Genomic DNA, 21,223 nt, shown 5'->3' with positions numbered 1-21,223 from the left:
GGAGTGAGGACGGAGCAGGGACAGTGGGCCTGGAGCGGAGTGAGGACTGAGCATGGACAGTGGGCCTGAAGCGGAGTGATGATGGAGCAGGGACAGTGGGCCTGGAGCAGAGTGAGGATGGAGCAGGGACAGTGACCAATGAGCCTGGAGCGGAGGGAGAAAGGAGCAGGGACGGTGGGCCTAGAGCAGAGTGAGGATAGAGCAGGGACAGTGGACCTCGAGTGGAGTGAGGACGGAGCAGGGACAGTGCGCCTGAAGCGGAGTGAGGATGGAGCAGGGACAGTGGGCCTGGAGCGGTATGAGGACAGAGCAAGGACAGCGACCAGTGGGCCTGTTGCGGAGTGAGGATGAAGCAGGGACAGCGGCCAATGGGCCTGGAGCGGAGTGAGGATAGAGCAGGGACAGTGGACCTAGAGCGGAGTGGATAGAGCAGGGACAGTGGGCCTGGAGCAGAGTGAGGATGAAGCAGGGAGAGCGGCCAGTGGGCCTGGAGCGGAGTGAGGATAGAGCAGGGACAGTGGACCTAGAGCGGAGTGAGGATAGAGCAGGGACAGTGGGCCTGGAGCAGAGTGAGGATGAAGCAGGGAGAGCGGCCAGTGGGCCTGGAGCGGAGTAAGCATGGCAGCCAACAGACCCGGAATGAAGATGGCTGCTGGTTGGGAACTGGTGGAGCCTGGTCAGACCACATGGAAGCCCTTATAGAAAGACTGTAATGTCTATCTTTTCAGCTTTATTTCTTATTTTACTAACTTATACTTTGTATATCTGTAATGTAGTGTAACTTATTTTCTTTATTTTCCCTAGATTTTATACCTAGAATTTGTACTGAGGTACTTTGTACCTAAGATAGTACAGTGTGTCAGCGACGTTATATACTTTTCACTGTACTCCTGTTCTATTGTGACTTGAGTACATGTGACAATAAACCTAATTCTAATTCTAATTCAATGAACCATGGATGAAGCAAAGTCTATTAGCCATCTACCTAGACTCATAAATGAACATAATAACGATGTTTAGTCAGTGCTCTGTGACAATACCAAACAAGTAAAGATGTAAAGTGGGAAGTGCTGGAGGCTGGTACAATTACAGCATTTAAAAGGCACCTGGATGAGTACATGAATTGGAAGGGCTGAGAGAGATATAGGCCAAATGCTGGCAAATGGGACTAGATTCATTTAGAATATCTGATTGGCATGGATGAGTTGGACTGTAGGGTCTGTTTCTGTGCTGTACAACTCTATGATTCTTAAGTAATTTATTTCAGATCAATCCATTATGCCTTTCCAACATCTTCCAAGCATTATGATTTCTAGCATTCATATTTTTTTCTTTTCCTACTCATATGGCTCCTTTGTTTTCTTTCATTCCATGGCGGTTCGTTTAAAAAAAATGCTTTTTAGCTGTCAACCCATTTTTACTCTAAGCTGAAACTCCCCTGCTTCCCAACGAGGCCTGCATTTCTGTTTACAGTGGTTGGGGGAGGGAAGGAGCTGCTATATTTGGCCTTCAAAAATTCAAGCCTGAGAGATGAGGAGCATCACTGTCACCAGGACGAGCCAGTATTGGAGTCATTTCTGGGCATCAGTGCACCAGCTATTCAGATCTTAAAAGATGTCAACAGTGAATTGCTAAGTATATTACATACATGCAATAGGAAGTAGGGAGAGTCATGACACTGAAAATCTGTTTCAACCCTTCAGAAGTGTAGATCAAATCATCTCTCATAAATCTTTGTGAGAATTCCTTGCACACCAGGGTTGCTATGGCTAGAGAATGATGTGTTTATGACGAGTGAAGAAAATGATCTGCGATCTAAAATTTAAGAATGCTTACTTCGGGCATTACTTTTCATGGCAGTTTAAGACAGTACCTGAACTGTTTATTTTCACCAAGGTCTTAAGGATCTATAGCAGTGAAAGTGCATGCTCAGCATTTTGGGTAAAAGGTCAGCAGTGGGGTCAAATGCTCATGAGTGCAAAGGTTGTTTTGTTCTGTTTTTGGAAACTGGTGTCACGGTAGTTTGCAAAGAAAGTGCTTACTCGATATTTATATTGGGGTCTTTACTTTTAAGCAGCACATGAAAACTTAATTTTGGATTGCTCCACAGCAGCACAGTAAATCTTTCAAAGGAGCATTGACACTGGTGAAAATATTAGACCTGCATCTGCCATTTGATTAATAATCACCCCGGCAATGCCCTCCTGTTACAGTGTAAAAAGTGTCTATTTATGTTTAAACAATGCAGTATAAAGTTGCAGTATATCATTAGCTCTTTGACAATGTTTTTCTAAGAATTTCAATTGTTTTTCCTTGATTACTGCCACTCCCAGTGCAGTGAGAAATGAACTGCAAATAAATCCTGTCGAGCAGTAGGATATGCATTCGGTTTGATCTTGTCTGCTCTTGCTTTCTGGTAATGAGCAGTTTTAGAGTGGGTGTCAGGTGAAAGCTATTGCCGTCATACACTCACTCCCCTGCCTTGGTTTGTTGTGGTGGAGTGGCAATGTCCCTACCTCTGAACCAGGAGGCTCATTTCAAGTCACAATTGCTCCAGAGAATAACATCTCTCTGAGCAGGAAAATATCCATTTCCCCTGCCTCAGGGATTGTTGCGTTGCAGTGGTAGTGTCCCTACCTCAGAGCCAGGATACCTGGGTTCGAGTCCCACCCGTTCCAGAAGTGCATAACAACATCTCTGAACTGTTCCTTTAGGAAAATATCGTGCTGTATTTGCTGAGTAAATGGGAATTAACTCACTAGAAAATATCAGATCATTCCCCTGCTCCAACCCTTACGACAACAGCGAGCCCCACACTGGCATATAAATTCCCAGCCCTCTCAAATGTTGAAATACTGATGTGCCTTGATACCACCCGGACAGGAACACTGATTAAACCTGGAGCTGTGTCATCCATACGCAATTTCCAAGCTGCCGTCCAAAGCAGCATTGGCCCAGAAGCCCCCCATGGGGAGGTTTATGGCTTTTTAGGATTCCTGGGTTTCTCAGCAGTGTTGAAGATGAATGCCATCAGAGCCTGGTGTGAAGCTGAGTGACCTGATTTATTTATTGTCACATGTATTTTGTTACAAAATGCAGTGAAAATGTTGCGTAGTGTCACCACAATCCAAAGCCATCTTAAAACACAGTGAAATAAACCAAAACATTGACTTTAAAGGCTGAAGAATAAAGAAAAAGTATTCAACTTTACAGTCCTTCTTGTTAAGTGCTTGGCCATGGGCCATGGTCCCGGTGGCCAGGCACAAGTCCCCTTTGCCACGCCAACACTGCTGGAATGAAAGTTGCCACGCTTCAGCGCCATTTTGCCTCCACCGATGCATCGCCACTATGAGTCCTCAATGGATCTCACCAATGCAGATGCCACTGGCTACCACTCCAGCCCAAACCTGACTCTGCCACTGCCATTAGTCCACTTTGGACCCACCTTGCTGACGCTGCCATTATAGCAAGGTCTCGTACTGGACCAAACTCACCTCCGCCACCGCCTCCATGAATCTGCGCTGGACACAGGCACCGCCAGGAACCCAAACTCGCCTCCGCCCACAGCAGCCGCGAGTCAGCACCAGGACTGCCTCGTCAATGCAGACACCCGGTGGGAACTCAAACTTGCCTCTGCCACCATATGGCTGCGCTGGGCCCACTTGCCGACTGCCATGAGTGCACGCCAGGCCTACTTGCTGACGATCGCCACGAGCCCACGCTGGGATCTCTCACTGATGCTGCCATCACAGCAACCACGTGATTCAACAAAAGATTAGGAAAATAAAAGAGAAAAGAGAGAGAAAAAAACACAAAAAGAAAAGTGGACGGAACGGATGAGCCCTGGGCTCAGAAGCCCTACTCCATCTCCATCTTACTGGAAAGAAACAGTGAATGACTTCAGGTGGATAGAAAATGGAGGCAGTGAACCCTGGGTGTCGTATTTGAGGTAAGTCGTGTAGGTTGACATGGATGGTCAGTACATTTGGTTTCCATTTGGTGAGTAAGGTTAATGTCTGATCTCTTTTTATTTCTCCGTTGGGAAGGTGCAGCATCCAATTACTTTTGCAACTGTGTGGCTCATGTGGGTTTAACCTTGAGAGGAATCATTAGGAAAAGGATTTTTTTTCCAAAGTTGCTGTCTATTTCCTTGCCTGTGTGGTGGTGAAGATGTTGGTTTTAATGCAATTTATCTTTACAAGCGAGGAGTTCTTTGATAATGATCAAACACACACCTGCGAATGAGCTAACCTCTCTCTTACATTGAAGGTGTACATTAATGCGGAAATCTCTGCTCCCTGTACTTTTATTGACAAGATTGTAACTCTGATCTCTTACCGTGTTTCTGTACAAGAGTCAGTGCTCCTGTATTGGGGAACTTCTGAGAAATGCCCAGTGGGCCTCTCTACAAAGTAAGCGAGTGGCTGCGTTACTTGAGAGGAAGGTAGGTGACTGCCTGTGTTTTCTGCTCTGGAGCAGTCAGTGATGGAAACATAAGTGGCCCATGTCCAAGATTGGTGTAACTTCCAGGGTTGGCATCATTTATATTTTGCTGGGCAGATGCCAAAAAGATTTTTAAAACATCTTTTTTGGCTCATATAATCTAGAATTTCAAAGCACTTTACAACTGCCAATCACTTGTGAAGTCTACCTGAGGCTATTTTCATCGTCCCTAAACAAGTGCTGGTTAAGGCACAATGGTAACGTCCCTACCTCTGAGCTAGGAAGCCAAGGTTCAAATCCCACCTGTTTCAGAGGTATGTGATAGGTTGATTAGAAAATATCTTTAATCCTTTCTTCCAGCAGCGAACGATGATCACGTGCTGAAGCTCCAGTGTTAGTATGGTGATTGTAACAAAATGTGAAAACTGGCTTCTTTCTGTCTCCCTAGAGGGCAGTTACTCACATTCGGGGAGACACTTCATGCATCTGCCTTCACTTCCAGCTCAAAGTCTAGCAGATCTGGATTGACCACGGTTAATCGTTTTGCCAGACTGTCCAATGCCAGGGCCAATAGGAAAAAGCAACAGGAGCACAGTAGAGTAGCCTGACTTCGCTATCTGTGTTCGCATACTCAGAGAATGACAGCTGAAAGAGTTCCCCACAGGACGGCTAGCACCTGTTCAGCTATAAATCAGCACCTTCAGGTGGCAGTAGGAGGAAGTGAAGGGGAAAAGAAGCTCTGGTTTAATCCATGAACAGTACACTATGGTGGACTGGGCCTTGGAGAGTAAATACGATCATGCTGCTTCCTGCCCAGGCCCATTTACGTCTACAGTCCTGGTGCAGCTTTAGGGTGAGCGCTGTTACTGAGCTCAACTTTTTGAATGCAGCCCCACTGACAAATGGACTACATCCTTTTCCTCCAGATCACATTTCCTGGCTGTTGCCAGGCTTTGTGCAGGGGGCGTATGTCAGTGGCATCTCCATGTGTCAGCAGTGATTAAGCTGCCTGAAGTAAGCCTGAGATCAGAGTGCACTGTTACCTCAGAAAACTGCTGCTAGATTGACCCCGCGCCAGAACCCCTCCTCCCTAATCTGTTGAGTGATTAAAAGAGTCCATTGGGAATTACTTTCTGTGACCAAGGAGTGTCTTCTTTTAAAAAAGTTCTTCTTTCCAGTTTTATCCGTTCCTTTCCTGAAGCTGGGAAATTGTATAGTGGCATGGTTCTATGCGTTGTGGTTTGGATGTCGACATACGGTTATGTTTGTTAACCTGTGGCTTTTGGTAGATGCCGTAATAGTCTCAGGATTTCTTTCAAATTGCCAAGTTATTTGTTCACGAATGCATTCAGGACTGCAGAATCTCGCTCAGCTGACCATTCCTGCTATGGTGACAGAATCAGTGGGTTCAGAGAGGCCCCGTGAAATTCAGCAAGGTCGTTTTTATTCTGGAGAGACTTAACTGTGAACATATAGAGCAGTAGTTATCCTTGGGCCTGCTCAGCCATTCAGTCAGATCATGACTAATCTGACTATTCCACATTCCCATTTACCTCCAATAATCTTTCACCCCCTTGTTTACCAGGAAATGCTACATATCTGCCTTTAAAATATTCAAGGTCTCTCTCTGTACTGCCTTTCAAAGACAGTTTCAAAGATTCACCATTCCTGATAAGAAAATAATTCTCCTCATATCGCTGTCATAAATAGATGACCTTTTATGTTAAGTAGTGGACCCTATAGTTCTAGATTCTCCAACAAGAGGAAACATCTCCTCCACATGATTTAAGAGCCCCCAGGATTGCATGCTTCGATCAAGTCATCTCTTACTGTTCTAACTCTAGTGTACGCAAGCCCAGCTTGGCCAACTTTTCCTCAAGAAAACCAGCCCATTCCAGGAAGTTAGTCGAGTAAAACATTCTCTGAATCGCTTCCAATGTGTTTACATTTTTCATTAAAGAATGAGACCGGTACTGTTTACAAAATACCATGATGTGGATGTGCTGGTGTTGGACTGGGGTGGACAAGGTCAGAAATCACACGACACCAGATTATAGTCTTTGTCATATGAAGGAGCTACGCTCCAAAAGCTTGCATTTTCAAATAAACCTGTTGGATTATAACCTGGTGCAGTATACCTGATGTGGTATGTGTCCTGTTTAACTGGTAACATAACTTCTTTCCTATTTACTTGCTGCACCAGCATTCTAACCTTGTATGCATCATTCAGCAGGACTCCTAGATTCTCTGTTTTGCAGAACTCTGCAGTTTCTCACCATTTAAACTCATGGGGTCATACAGCACAGAAAAGACCCTTCAGCGCAGAAAGCATATGCCAACCTAACTACACTAACCCCATCTTCCAGCATTTTGCCCATAGCTTTGAATATTATTGCACTTCAAGCATTCATCCAAATTCTGTTTAAAAGTTGTGATGTCTCTTGCCTCTATTACCTTCCCAGTTGGTGCATTCCAGATTCCTACCACACTCTGTATGAAGATTTTTTCCTCAAATCCTGCCCTTCACCTTAAAATTATGTCCCTTCGTTATTGATCTTGCAACTAAGGGCAACGGCTGCTTTCTATTGACCCTGTCTATGCCATTTATAATCATATACACCTCAATCTGGTCTTCCCTTAGTCTCCTGTGCTGTAAAGAAACTAGCCTGAGCCTATCCTTAATATCCCTTCATGGCTAAAATGCTTTAAGAACATTGATAGATCTTGTGCTCATCCATCTAGTAAGCAACCCATCATGTGTTTACGTGTCATGTTCTCTACATGGTTAGCCCCCAGTCATGAGTGGATTTATACCATTGATAGTGGACAAGACCCTTGAGGGTGGGAGCTCATCCATATGCCTTCCTGCTGTGGGCTCAATTAGGGGAGAAGCCGGAAGGTGATGGGGTGCTCAACCATCACCGTCCCAACTTAATAAATGCCCACCCCCACCACAAATCGCAACACAGGAGGAAGTGAAACTCCACCCCATGTTGTAGATTGTCCTATTTATCCAGTTCAGGTGAATTGGTGACATTTTCGGTATTCTCAATGATTCACCTCAAATTAATATTTTTCACTTCACTGTCTCTTCAAATTCTGCCCATAGAAATATTCCAGTACTGGTTGCGTGAGGGCTAATGAGAGCAAAAATAGGAGTCAGCATTAATTAATAATTTGGATAGCAAATCCTGTTGTACATTAGGCAGGCCTTTGCAAGCCTTTGAATCAGAGGAACATTCATACAGTTAAAGGAATCAATCAGTCTTAATCTCAGTGTGATTCAGAATGGATTTTGGAGGAGGAAAGGCTGGGTGGAGAAGGACATGATTCATAACCATAAATAAATGTCAGATACCTGGCTAAATGTCACTGACCTTTTCCATGCTAAACAGGTGGTAATCTGAATGTTTGAAACAAGTTTGGGTTAAAGTTGTGTGTCAGTGACAAAATTATGGATAAAATAATCCAAAGTGAACTGAGCCAGTGTCTTCAGGAAATTGCTTTTAACAACTTCTCTTTAGAGTATTTCTGAGCCCATAGTTGGTCCATGGGAGCCCTCTTGCTGTCATTTCCAGTGGTGGTGCTGAACCCTTAGGGAAGAAAAGAGATTTTATTCTTATGTTTCTATCACCACTTGAAGACAGTGCAACTCAAGTGGCTGTATGGGACCTTGAGCCTGTCGAGGGCTTGGATTTGGTTTGGTGATATGGTTAACAACCTCAACAGGAATGATGAAGGATCTCCAATCAAATCTTAAGACAAATGCTGTATCCAGTTACCATTGCTTACTAATAGAAAAGTAGTTGACAATGCTGTCAGTCAACTGGCTTGATTGGCCTCACATCCATATTCACTCCTTCCGCCATTGACGCTCAGTAGCAGCACTGTGTTCTATCTACAGGGTGCTCTGCAGAAATTCACCGAAGATCCTTAGAGCACCTTTCAAACACATGATCACTTCCATCTCGAAGGACAAAGGCAGCAGATACATGGGAACAGAACAACCCACAAGTTCCCCTCCAAGCCACCCACCATCCTGACCTGGAAACCCTTCACTGTCGCTGGGGTGAAATCCTGCAATTCCCTCCCTTACAGCATTGTAGCTTTATCTGCAGCACATGGATAGCAGCGGTTCAGGAAGGTAGCTCATCACTATATTCACAAGGCCAACTAGGGATGGGCAATAAATGCTGGCCGACCCAGTGGCACATCCCATGATTGTAAAAAAAAAGCATTACGTAGTAAATGCTTAGTTTCAGTTTGTTTTCAAGAAATAGCAGGCACGTAATTGTACTTGTGAAAATAAACTCACGTGTAGTTAAATATCAGTACATATTGAGAGACAGTAGAGAGTTCCCAAATTGTGAATATCAGTCACAGAACTGGCTCCTTTCTAGTGAGGCTGCCCTTTGGGATACTTAACTTGCAACATTGAACTAGCAGAGTCTGCTTTAGGATAGCATTGTGCAGCTTTATTTTTGTCACAGTCTTTCCCAGAACAATTTCTGGCTCAACTCTGCCTCACAGGCTTCGCACTTGTTCATTCATCCTAAATACGTTTACACTCTTCCCCTTTCTGAAGATACCGAGTCACAATACCTTGAGTGAATTGCTTTTTATGTATGAATCTAGTCATTTGAATCCGGGCAGCTATTTGGTCACGATACTGTTGTCATAGTCCTCAACCGTGTATCTGTGCTTTACAGCAGGGATCATACGTAGCAATCAGCAATCAGTTGTGAGGAAGGGTCACTGGACCCGAAACGTTAACTCTGATTTTTTTCTTCACAGATGCTGCCAGACTTGCTGAGCTTTGCCGGCAACTTCTGGTTTTGTTCCTGATTTACAGCATTTGCTGTTCATTCGGTTTTTATCAGGCTCTTTTGTCCTTTCACCTTCTTGTGCATGATCAAGTTGTTGGCACCAACTGTCACAGCCCAAATATAACATTAGCTGAGAATTCAGCACAGAAATTAGGTGAATGCAAACCATTCTGGTCTAATTATCTCAGTTCTGCATAAACCTAGTGCGGTTACTTACTCAGTCACTGAGGAATTTACAAAAAATAATGAAGTGCTGCAAAGGTGCACAGAAAAATTTACAGAATCTCTTAAGGTATGCTATGCACTGGCCCATATTTATGCCTAAACAGTAAACAGATTATCTGGTTTGTTATCTCATTGCCGTGTATGCATGTTTGTTGTGGCCAAATTTTCTGTTGTGCTTCCTACGTTACAGCAGTGGAACCCTGTTTCAAAATTATTTAATTGCCTGTAAAGCAATTTGTGAGGTGCTGAGGCAGTGAAGGTTTGCTATACAAATGCAAGTGTGTTTCTTTGTGGAGTGACAAAAAGAGAGGTCAACAACTTGCATTTGATGTTGATGTGTTGATAGGAATTTTCAGCTCTACTGATCATGTTGTGATAACACCCCTTTGATCGAAGATGGTAGATAAGCACTTGATTGAGTTTGCTCTGCAGCTGAAGATGCTGACCCAGGTGGAGTTTCCTGGATGGATTGAGTTGTCTGATGTCTCCATTACTTTGTAGGTTAACTTGACAGTCATAAATGTGAATGAATCACAACCAGATAGACTGTTTTTTGGTTAAAGAAGGAATGTTGACCAGAATACGAGGAGTCCACCAGTTGATGGAGATATCAGACTGATCTGAACTGGCAGAAGGGATCCATGTAGTTCAGTGTAAGGCCATCTGAAACATAATGCTCTTTCGTAACTTGCAATATATGGTGACTCAGAAGGCAGAATTGTATGTTCTCGCTGGTGGTGAGCTTTAGAGGCAGGAAGGGCATTTAATTTGTCAGAATTGTGTTGTACCCAAACTTTACCCCCTTTCTGCTGCCATCAGAATAAAGTTCCAATTGGAAAGTCTCGTAGTTGATCTTCTCCTACCTTCAATTGAGGTAGTCAATTAAGAACCACTTAAGGCATCATCGTGACACCACTGGGGATGACTTAACTGCACGTGGGTCTTTCAGCATACAGAGTGCAGGAGGAGTTCGTACATTCAAAGGCAGTCAGTGCCTGATCAAGGGATTGGACATCAGATATCGGGCACACAGTGAGAGCAAGCCCACTGCTCTAGCTCCTGATGCCACCTTCCTCCAGGTGACTCCCAATGTGAAAAAAACCCTCCCATGTCCTTCCCAAATATTACCTATCTTTGCCCTGTGTCCACCACAATTGTGGATCTTTGAATGGATGTTCTTCCACCAATAGACATGGCCTGCTTTGGTGGGAAAGATGCCAACTGCTGAATGCCCGGTGGCTATTGCTATGTGGGAGTTCATGCTGTGGCATCTTGGTCATGTCCTGATTTGCATCTGGCTCAGTGGGCTTTCCTTGGGGAAACCACCATAGGTCTCTTGCCAGCTTTCCAATCAACATTAAAAAAAATCCATTCTCTGCTTGTGGGTGTCATTGACAAGGCCAGCATTTATTACCCATCAGGCAGTTGAGAGTCAACCACATTGCTGTGGTTCTGGAGTTACATGTAAACCAGATCAGATTCTTTCCCTTAAGAGCACGAATGAACCAGATGGGTATTTCTGACAATAGTTTCATAGTCATCATTAGCCTCCTAATTCCAGATTTTTAGTTAATTCAAATTCCACAACCTACCATGGCAACGTTTGAACCCACACCCCTAGAACATTACCTGGGTTTATGGATTAATAGCCAAGCGATAATACCACTGGGCCTCCCAGTTTGTTAACTTGGGATTACAGGAAAAAAGAAGAGAAAACAAGGTGGCAAAATATTGAGATCCTAAAGAAGTATTTGCATATCATGGATGCCCTGCTATGTTTGAATGAGATGGATTCCTCCAAATCAGCATTTTCTCCCTTAACCTTAAGAAGCAACTTTTGTTTTTATTCCCTTTCCCCAAACTGAACTGTTTTGAGTTTGCTGTCATCTGTCACTTATCCACTTTATTGGCAGCAGATATTCCAGATTGTGTGTACTATTTCAAAGCCTTTTGTGACATGGTGCTAGCGTCCCTACCTCTGAGCTAGGAGGCCTAGGTTCATATCCCATCTGCTACACAGGCGCATCATAACATCCCCAGATAGGCTGATTAGAAAAAAAAAATGTGTATTGAATTGATGCTGATATTTCAGGGTGATTTTAATTTTTTTTAACTGAGGATGTAAAATGAACAGACTTTGCACACACCAGGAATTGCAACTGGAACTTCTGTTTCTGTGTAGCTCGGTACAAAAGCAGCAGTTTCATTTAGTAGCCATTCATATTTTTACACTAAACGTCTTTTCATTTTTTCGAAAATATACTTGCTCGTGAATGTTTGAGCTCACACTATTTGAAAGTTAAAACACCACATTAATTTCCTTTACAATATTCACCAAAGGTGACTTTTTCTGCACATTTCCATTTCTCACACTAGCCACCTTTGAATTTTGTTGCCACTTTGATACAGAGACACTTGTGTTAGGATTTGACAACAGCGACACTGACACAGAGCTCTGTCCAATGACACAGAGGGTGGAGCAGCCTAACCAATGGTCTTTAAAGGGATTACTAGGGGCTACTTCTGTCATTAAATGGGTCACTAGGTGTTGTTGATGAAAAAAAACGAAGTTTTCCATTAGTTACATATTTTTGTGCTTCCCCCACATCCTGGTGAAACTTGAACCCTCAAAAAGTCTTCGTGAGGAGTCACCAGATTATCTTCCATCACACTATGGCTGAGTGGTGTCTCGTGGCTAGGGTTTCCCACTAGCAATTGCTACATCATCACAATATTGTTGTCTACTTAAAACTCAGCTCAGGTACTTAAGTAAAAAGTAATCAAGGATAAAAGAAAGACGTTCTTACATAGAAGCTTTTATGACCCTAGGATACCCCAAGAGTACAGCCTAGCCAATGAAGAGCTTTTGAAATGTTCGTTGCAACGTAGGAAATATGGCAACCTATAGGTGTGCAGCAACATCCCTTGAAACTTTAAATGCTTATGACACGGTAATAAAATATTAAATGAGTGGAGATTGAAGGCTCAGTATTGCCACCAGTGAGAATATCCTGTTTTTCTTTTAAATGGTGCCAAGGAATCATGTACGTCCATCTGTAAAGAGTAGACTGCTGCTTGGTTTATTGAGAAATGGTGGGAATTAACAAATAAAAAGATAAAGAGCCAAAGCAACTGATATAATAATGGTGTAGACTTGACACGTGAAGAGATCTATTTCTTTTCTTATTTTTCCACGTCGGGTCATTGCCTGAGTTGACTGGCGTCTGTTGCATTGTTGTAAAGGTGTTGCTATTAGCTATATTGAAGATTGGCAAAATGTTTTCTGTCCTGATCGCTATCATATCCCAAACATAAATATAAGTTGAAGATAACTTGGCATTTCCATCAGGCATTACTGTGCAACAGCTGACTGATACTTTGTCTTAAATTTTGCTTCCTAGCCCGATTGTAACACTCACTGACCATGCAGCTCCATCGCCTACGTCAGCACAAATCAGCATCAAATTAGGATCTCTATGGCTTATTACTGTCGGGTGCAATGCATTTAATAACTGAATCCTCAAGAGAGATGTAGTTGCAACATTAATTGGAAAAAAATTGTGGAGCAAATGCTGACAGAAATCTTGTTTTGCTTTTTCAGGGGGCAAAGAATGCTTACACCGGGCCATGTGCAGGTCGAGACTGCAGTGGAGGCTGCCAGTGTTTGCCAGAGAAGGGGGCAAGGGTGAGTGAGAAAAAATCATTTTGGAAAACAAAAAAATCTGTTACTGTTTTCATGGATACCCAGATTGGATAGGGGGTGGTCCACAAAGTCTTTTTGATGACAAGATAGTCCAGATTCAATCTTAACAGGCAAGTGTCAACCAGGTCCAAACAAAAGCTGTTTTGGAAAGATATTGGAACGTTGATAGCCGACCAGATAAAACTCCTGATCAGTCTGATCGGGCCTCAACATCAGACAGTTAACTGATGCCTCAGTGTTGTGAGAAAGCCTCTTTGTTCTTGTGTTCTGTGCCAAACTTACACATTGAGCTACAAGGCTCTGAAATGTTGATGGACAGTTCAGAAAGAGATGGTGTAGTTGCACCTCCCAAATAGAGATGGCAACTGAGAAAAACGACGGACACCTGTAAAACAGCCTGAATAAAGCGAAATGCATCAGTGATCAAAAAAATTAAATTCCTCTTTATTGTGTTCAATTTAGAGACTTCGATTCATATTTATTTCTCTGTAAAAATTTGAACTCAGTAGCCTCTTAAATACCATACCCAGAACAATACAAGGCTCCTTGCACAGGTGGTGAGCTTTTGTTAGGGAGAGGCAATGGCCCAGTGATATTATTACTAGACTATTAATCCATAAATTTAATTAATCTCCTAGGGACCAGAGTTCAAATCCTGCCATGGCAGATGAGGGAATTTGAATTCAGTAACATGTCTTGAATTAAGCGTCTACTGATGGTGGTGATTGTCAGGGGAAAATCCATCTGGTTCACTAAACCTCCCAAAAAACTGTTTTCTAATCAACTTATTCAGAGATTTCCTTACACACCTTTGAAAGAGGTGGCTCAAAGCTAGTGTTACTGCCACTGCACCAAACGAGCTACTTGCTAAATCTCTATCCTAACCTGGTCCAGCTGCTCTGGGCTATATGTGCCTCCAGACCTACACCAATGTGGTTGACTTCCAAATGCTGTCTGAAACGGCTCAGCTCAGTTGTAAAAATTACTACAAAGTCTCAACAAAGAAATGAAGCTGGATGGACCACCTGGCATCGGCCTAGGCACCGGAGTAGACAACAGCAAAGTAGCCCTGTCAACGTTGCAAAGTCCTCCTTACTAATACCTGGGGGCTAATGCTAAGATTGGGAGAGCTGTATCACAGACCTGTCGAGCAATAGCCTGACCTAGTCAGACTCATAGAATCAATGTTCCAGACCCAGCAGAGTTGGTGGCACAGTGGTATACAGTCAGGAGGGAGTTGCCTTGGGAGCCCTCAACATTAATTCTGGACGTGATGAAGTCTTATAGTATCAGGTCAAACACAGGTTTTCGTGAATAAAGGCATAGTTTGAAAAAGTAAACAAGTTATTACAATTTAATACTACAGTCTATAGTAGATAAACTACAGTGTATAGCTCTGGTGGCCAAATTGAAAGAACATTAAAAGCATCAGAATATGTTCCAGGCAACTGTAGTTAAGAGGAACTGTTTGTAATACTGGATGTACTTTCACTTTGAATGTTTAGGGTTAAGGGGAGAAGGCAGGGGAAAGATACTGGCTAACTGGACATTTAGAATGTGATGTGGGTATGATGGGCATGAATGGACACCCGTGCTGTAACAATACTGAATTGACAACTCTGGAGCAAAGAGGGATAAAGAGTAAATTTAATAAAGATTTTTGAAATTGTTTATAATTTTGATTGTTTAACTAGAGAAAGGCAGCTTCCTTCACGTTGGGGAGTCAGTTGCAAGAGATAATTCATTTAAAATTGTCATAAATAGTTTGAGGAGAGAGGTCGAGGTTAATTTCTTTACACAGTGCATGACATATTTTAGAACATCATCAATGTTTGAGACAGAGACAAGAAAAAAAAATGATTCAAGTTTGGAGCAGAAGAAGATGCAGGATAATGGGGAGCTAGTGGGGCAGTGGGATTAGTTTTGGTTTGTTCCTCCGCAAGAAGATGGGCTGAATGATTCCTTTCTCTGTTTCTGACTTTTAGAGTCATAGAAATGTACAGAAACAGACCCTTCGGTCCAACCCGTCCATGCCAACAAGATAGCCTGTAGTTCCATTTGCCTTCTGTGGTTCAAATGGCTGTGAGCTACAGGAAGTGCCAAACCAAGGGGAACTAGCCAATCCCATTCTTGCATACATGATCGCAACTCCTGGTAAAAACCAGATAAAGATTACTTTCTTGATGGGTAAATAAAGAGTCAATGGTTGGTGCAGGAAATATAACGAACAGAATTAATTTTTAAAGCACACATACTGAGCCTGGGGAGGGGACAACTGTTGTGAACAAACTTGCATGCAGTAGATGGCAGTCTTTCTGTTAAAAGCTTATTTTTATTGCTGACAATTGAGTGCTTGTGAATTTATGAATTCCTTGAACACAGCCTCACTTTATAACCAAAGATCTCTATGGTGCTGATGAAGAGCATTAGCCCTGACTAATTGCCTGTGTCCTACCACAGTGACGTTAATGTCTATTGTAGAACTTCTCCTCCTGTTCTGACTGAGATCATGTAACTTGGTGCTTATGTACCTTCAGGACTACAAAGCAATGTGCCGGTGGTGGATTTTCCCACTGAACCTTTAAAGCTGGATGCCCCTGTAATACAATCTTTAACAAATAAAAGGAGCCGTCAAACAGTCACAGCAGACACACTGGAAGCCTTGGCAAACGTTAGGCTTCCCTTCACAGACAAGTAATTGTTCACTTCAGGCACTGATAGATAAAACAGTTGGGACCAGTAGCCTCAAAAAGAAGAGGAAGTGGGAGTGACGTACTTCCTGAGTGAAAACAGATAAACAGAGATCTTTCTTGAAAAGGTGTTGCAAGAATTATCCACTAATGCCAAAGACATTCAACAAGGAGGAATACTGCTATTACATGACCTTAAGTGTCACAGTGGAGCTCGAACAGTGTCCTATCATATTCCCTATTTTAGCACAGCTATTTGCATTGAGAATGTTATCCTTGACATTTTAGGTTCTGGCGGTTTATATTGTAAAAATTTCAGCTTTATTCAACTAATGCTAGAAAAACAGTTACATTTAAAATAACCTGCGCAGTAAGAGGCTTTGTTAAATTGGATAAGTCAAATCTAAGGGAATCTCTTGTCTTTAGCCACTGAGGTGGTTTAATATTAATAGATACTGAACTGACTCACTCTTCATACATATTCTGATCAAATATAATGTACAGAGGATATTCCGAACTGAGTCCAAGTGTTTCTCTTTAACTGGGAGCACAGTTGACTTTGTTTCATGCTTGAGAACCTCCCGATTATTTTGTAATAAACATTAGAGTAAACTCCAAAAGTGGTGATCCACGGAATGCCAGGTGGAGAAACTGAGAGTTACTGGAAGAAAGCAGAAAGTCAATAAGAAAATCCAAGAAATGGAACCACACAAGCAAGGCTGGATTTCTGATTTGAGTAAATGGGATCTTATAGCATGGAAGGACAGCATGTGTTGCTCAGTGGTTAGCACTGCTGCCTTAAGGTGACAGGGACCTGGGTTTGATTCCAGCCTCAGGTGACTGTGTGGAGTTTGCATGTTCTCCCTGGGTCTGTGCGGGTTTCTGCCGGGTGCTCCAGTTTCCTCCCACTGTCCAAAGATGTGCAGGTTGGGTGGAATACCATGGGAATAGGGTCTGGGTGGGATGCTGTTCGGAGAGTCAGTACAGACTTCGGGGGCTGAATGGCTTTCATCTGTGCTGTGGGGATTCCATGATTTAAAGGAGAAAATTTGAACTGTTTGACCTCTGCTAGATCTTTAACAGAGCTACCCAAATACTCCCATTCCATTGCCTTTTCCCTAGTCGTGAAATCTCTTCTTCAAACACAGTCTATAACCAAGTTTCTTCTGAAAGCTACTGTTGAATCTGCTTCCAAATCCAAGTAGTAGATTACAGATCACAACAATTTGCAGTGTAACTTTTTTTTCTAGTCATCTTCCCCTTGGTTCTTTTGCCTATTTTTAAAAATTTGCATTCATTGGTTATCGATCCTGCTGCCAATGGAAAACGTTTGTCCTTATCTACTCCAGTAGAGCTAGTCTGCAAAAAGTTACCACATTTCAGTCAAGGTGATAACAGGCACAGCATCTCTGTGTTAGAGGCTTCTCGTTCATTATGTTGTGATCACTGCTGGAGAATAAGAAAGAGTGTGTGGACATAGGGTCAGGAGAGCGTCAAACTTAGGTGTTACGTGCTCCTGATCAAAGAGCTTATCAACACACTGAGCCCACTCAGAACTGAACAACGGCCAATTAGGGGCATTGTAACGGTGAATGTTGGCAGAACAACAGTCAGTTCTGCTATAACCCATGTTCGGGCAACACAAGTTGTCTCTAAGGCGATTGACGAATAGGGGAACGCTATTTCTAAAACACGAACTTGTGTTGGCCATAATGCGATTTGATCGGTGCGCGGAGTATGTGTAGACATCACATGATCGTTTTGCGGGCTTTGCCCTGAATATGCACAATGTTAGCGCACCTCCCATCAAGTCATCTTGACATTTTTTCAAGGTAAGATTTTAAATGCACTTTTATTTCATTATTAGATAGGAATTAAACATTTATTCAAACTGTGCTATCCTATGTGTTAGGCTTTTGAGTGATTTTTGAGTGATTTTCAGTGATTTTTTTGGTGGTCTGCCCCAACCCTGCTTTTTCCATAGGCCCCGTTATTTCTATGGCATGATTTTCTATAACGTGATGCTGCACAGACACGTAACTATCTCCTTATAGCAGAAACAACTGTACAGCTGAGCAAGAATCAGCAGCTTTGGGAATTAAGGCAATTTAAATATGACATATTGCTTAAAAATGAGAATGGTTACCTCACAGTGGATTGAGGATGTCCAAACCCACCCATTGAAACTAAATTTATAATCAATACAACATCTACCTCCCCCTCTCCGTTTGAAAAGCTAGTTGCATTAGTATCAAAGAGTTGCTGGCATAGCTGAGTTCTGGCTTCCTAATGTGAAATGCACAATCTGCACGCACAGCCCTATATCCTTGCCTTGTACTAGTTTCACAGCTACAGACTAATCCTCCTATAAGGTATTCATTTTGCATTCTTTTCAAATTCAAACCACTTGTTTCAATTCTGCAACTCACACTTCACTCCCTCTTCCAGAATAAAGCTATCTGACCCTCTACCTGTTGGTATCAGCATATAAAGGAGTAACGCAAGGATAGTTGAACTCGTTCAGTGAATAGAGTCAGCTTTTTTAACTGCAGACCTTAGATAATCTAAACCGTAACCAACCCAGCCTGGCCTGGCAGATCTTAGTGACTTTAATTAACCTCAGGCTGATACTGTGTTCACATTATAGTGATGGCTCTTTCAATAATGATTGCCCTATCAGCTTTTAATGCTATTTTCTCTGCCTACAATGACAACCATGGGTAAGAGGAAACTAGAATTTGAGCCCAAAGCAGCTGAGGAATGCCCACCACATCCACAAGAGTAATCATGCACATAAATTCTACATTCCACTTGAGTTTAGGGCAGTAAAGTATTAAAGGAAAGATAGCATCATAGGTTTCTTTTAAGGTTCTGTAGTCAGGGTGAGGGCCATTTAAAGGAATCCATCGTCTAACAGTCTCAATTAGTTTTTAACAGAGAGCCGCACTTACAAGAATTGAAGGAGGGGGTGGAGTGAGAAATTTGACCTTAGAATGTTGTAATACTACTGTAATACAGGCTACCCATAGAGAGCATAGGATTCTGAGAACACCCTTCAAATTGGATCTATTTGAGGGCAAGTTCTATGCTATCCTGCACGGTAATTCTTGTCTCACATTTGATTTTCCTCCTCTTCCTTTACCCATATGTGGGTGGTCTGCGAGTCACATTCATACATTGGTATGAATGTAATTTCATTCATGGCCTGGATAATGACTATTGTTAGCATCTATTAGGTTCTGTTCATCAATGTGAAACACACTGCAGTTGAAGATAACAAGTTAAACCATATTGGGTATTGATTTGTTAATTATACCTAGACGAATATAAAGAGGAGTCAGCCAGCACTGGGGTAGTGAGATTGTTACAATGGAGTTAATTATAAGATCTGTGGCAAGCAACAAAGGGTTCCCATCACAGCATGCTGGTCTCTGTGTACAATTCACAAGTAAGCTTGGAAGTCCTCTAACAACAACAGAAGACTATGCAAGCTGACTCCTTCAATTCTATCCTGCCCTGGTGCCCACTTTCTAGCAAGAGTTTACTGGTTAGCATTCAAGAGCAGCTTGGTGCATGGTAGTGTCCCTACCTCTGGGCCAAAAGACTCTGGTTTAAGACACATTTGCCTTGCAACGTATTGTAATAAATCTGAATAGCAATATTCTTTGTGATCTTGTGGTACAGTTGTGGTATCCCTACCCCTGAGCCAGAGGCCCATGTTCAAGTTCCACCTACCTCAGAGATGTGACATAACATGTTAGAACAAGTTGATTTAAAAAAAAACTCTTTTCTTTTCTAAGTGCCTGCAATTAAGTGGTTTGTAACTGTTTCAGCAGTGCACCTAGAAGTTGTATTGCCCAATTCTTGGCCAGTTGAGATTTGCCATTTCAGCAAAGACCAGAAGGTGAATTTGAGTCCTTTTAGTCTATTATACATTACACCTTTGCCAAATGAGGTATGAGGCCAGCTTTATTGACATAGGTTAAACCCATTACAAATTGACACCTAGGAATGCGAGCTTCATTTGCATTTATAAGACCCTAAAACATAGGAACAGAAGCAGGACATCTGGCCCATTTACTTTGCTGTGGCAATAAATGAGATTGTGGCTGATCTGATAATTGTCAACTCTATTTTCCTGCCTTTTTTCCTATAACTTTTGATTCTGATTAAAAATCTGTCTGTCTCAACCTTTAATATACTTAACAACCCAGCCTTGACAGCACTCACTGGTAAATAATTCCACATATTCACACCCTCTGAGAGAAGAAATTTTTCCTCATCTCTGTCTTAAATGGGCACCCCCTAACTCTGAGATTATGCCCTCTGGTCCATCACTCTCCCAAAAGGAAAAACATTCTCTCTGCATCGACCCTGTCAAGTACCTTAAGAAAAGTTTATGTTCCAAAAAAGTCTCAACGTTCCAATAAGTTTAGGTCCAAACTATTTAGCCTTTTCTCTTAAGATGTCTGTACCTGGAATCAGCTTAGTGAACCTTCTCTGGACCATCTCCAATGCCAGTGAATCTTTCATTGGATAAAGGCAGCAAAACTGTTCACAGTATTCCAGACCTGGTCTAATGCTGCCTTGGATAGTTTTAGCGAGACATCCCATTTTTATCTTCCATTCTCTTTGAAATAAAGACCAACATCCCATTTGTTTTCTCTGCAAGCTGCTGAACTTAGCTTATTGAAATTTATGCACAAGGACTCCCAAATTCCTCTGTGCTATAGCTTTCTTCAGTCTTTCTCTATTCGTCCCGCATAACCTCACACTTTCCCATTTTATACATTTATATAACAATTTTAACATGGAAAACCACCCCAAGGTATTAACAAAAACCATTGTTAGACAAAAGTTGACACTCAGAAAAAGACATTAGGATGGTCCAGTAAAATCTGCATCCAAGGATGTAATTTGATAAGGGTCTTGAAGTTGTTAAGGGAAGTGAATTGGCAAAGATATTTATGGAGAGAATTCCACAGTTTAGGGTCTGAAGGAATTGCCATAACGGTTGGACAAAGGAATTTTGGGATGCACAAGAGGCCATGTTTGTGCACAGTTAATAGGCATGTTGTAATGCCGGAGAAAATTACAGATAGGGAGGAATGAAGCATAAAGGGATTTGAACACAAGAATGAAAGAACAGAGAATTGGAAACCACGTTAGTTCAGAAGTGAGTGGGGTGTGATGTGGGATACATTATAGCTGAAAGAGATTTTAGATGATGGAAAGAAAGATAACAAGGTGTAGAGCTGGATGAACACAGCAGGCCAAGCAGCATCAGAGGAGCAGGAAAGCTGACGTTTCAGGTCTGGACCCTTCTTCAGAAATAG

At 42.4% G+C, this 21,223-nt stretch overlaps 1 protein-coding gene across 4 annotated transcripts in view; it reads left to right on the top strand.

Moving 5' to 3' along the window:
• Window positions 1-21,223, top strand: part of col4a6 (collagen, type IV, alpha 6) — a 380,416-nt gene that overhangs the window by 113,348 nt on the left and 245,845 nt on the right. For all 4 annotated transcript variants that reach the window (XM_048605112.1, XM_048605109.1, XM_048605111.1 and 1 more), the window contains exon 4: window positions 13,096-13,179. In XM_048605112.1, the coding sequence (XP_048461069.1) occupies window positions 13,096-13,179 (84 nt within the window). The remainder of the gene's footprint in view (window positions 1-13,095; window positions 13,180-21,223) is intronic.

Source organism: Rhincodon typus, chromosome 14 (genome assembly GCF_021869965.1).
Source record: "Rhincodon typus isolate 14 chromosome 14, sRhiTyp1.1, whole genome shotgun sequence".
NCBI classification, from domain to species: domain Eukaryota; kingdom Metazoa; phylum Chordata; class Chondrichthyes; order Orectolobiformes; family Rhincodontidae; genus Rhincodon; species Rhincodon typus.
This window is presented reverse-complemented; position numbering and strand designations above follow the sequence as displayed.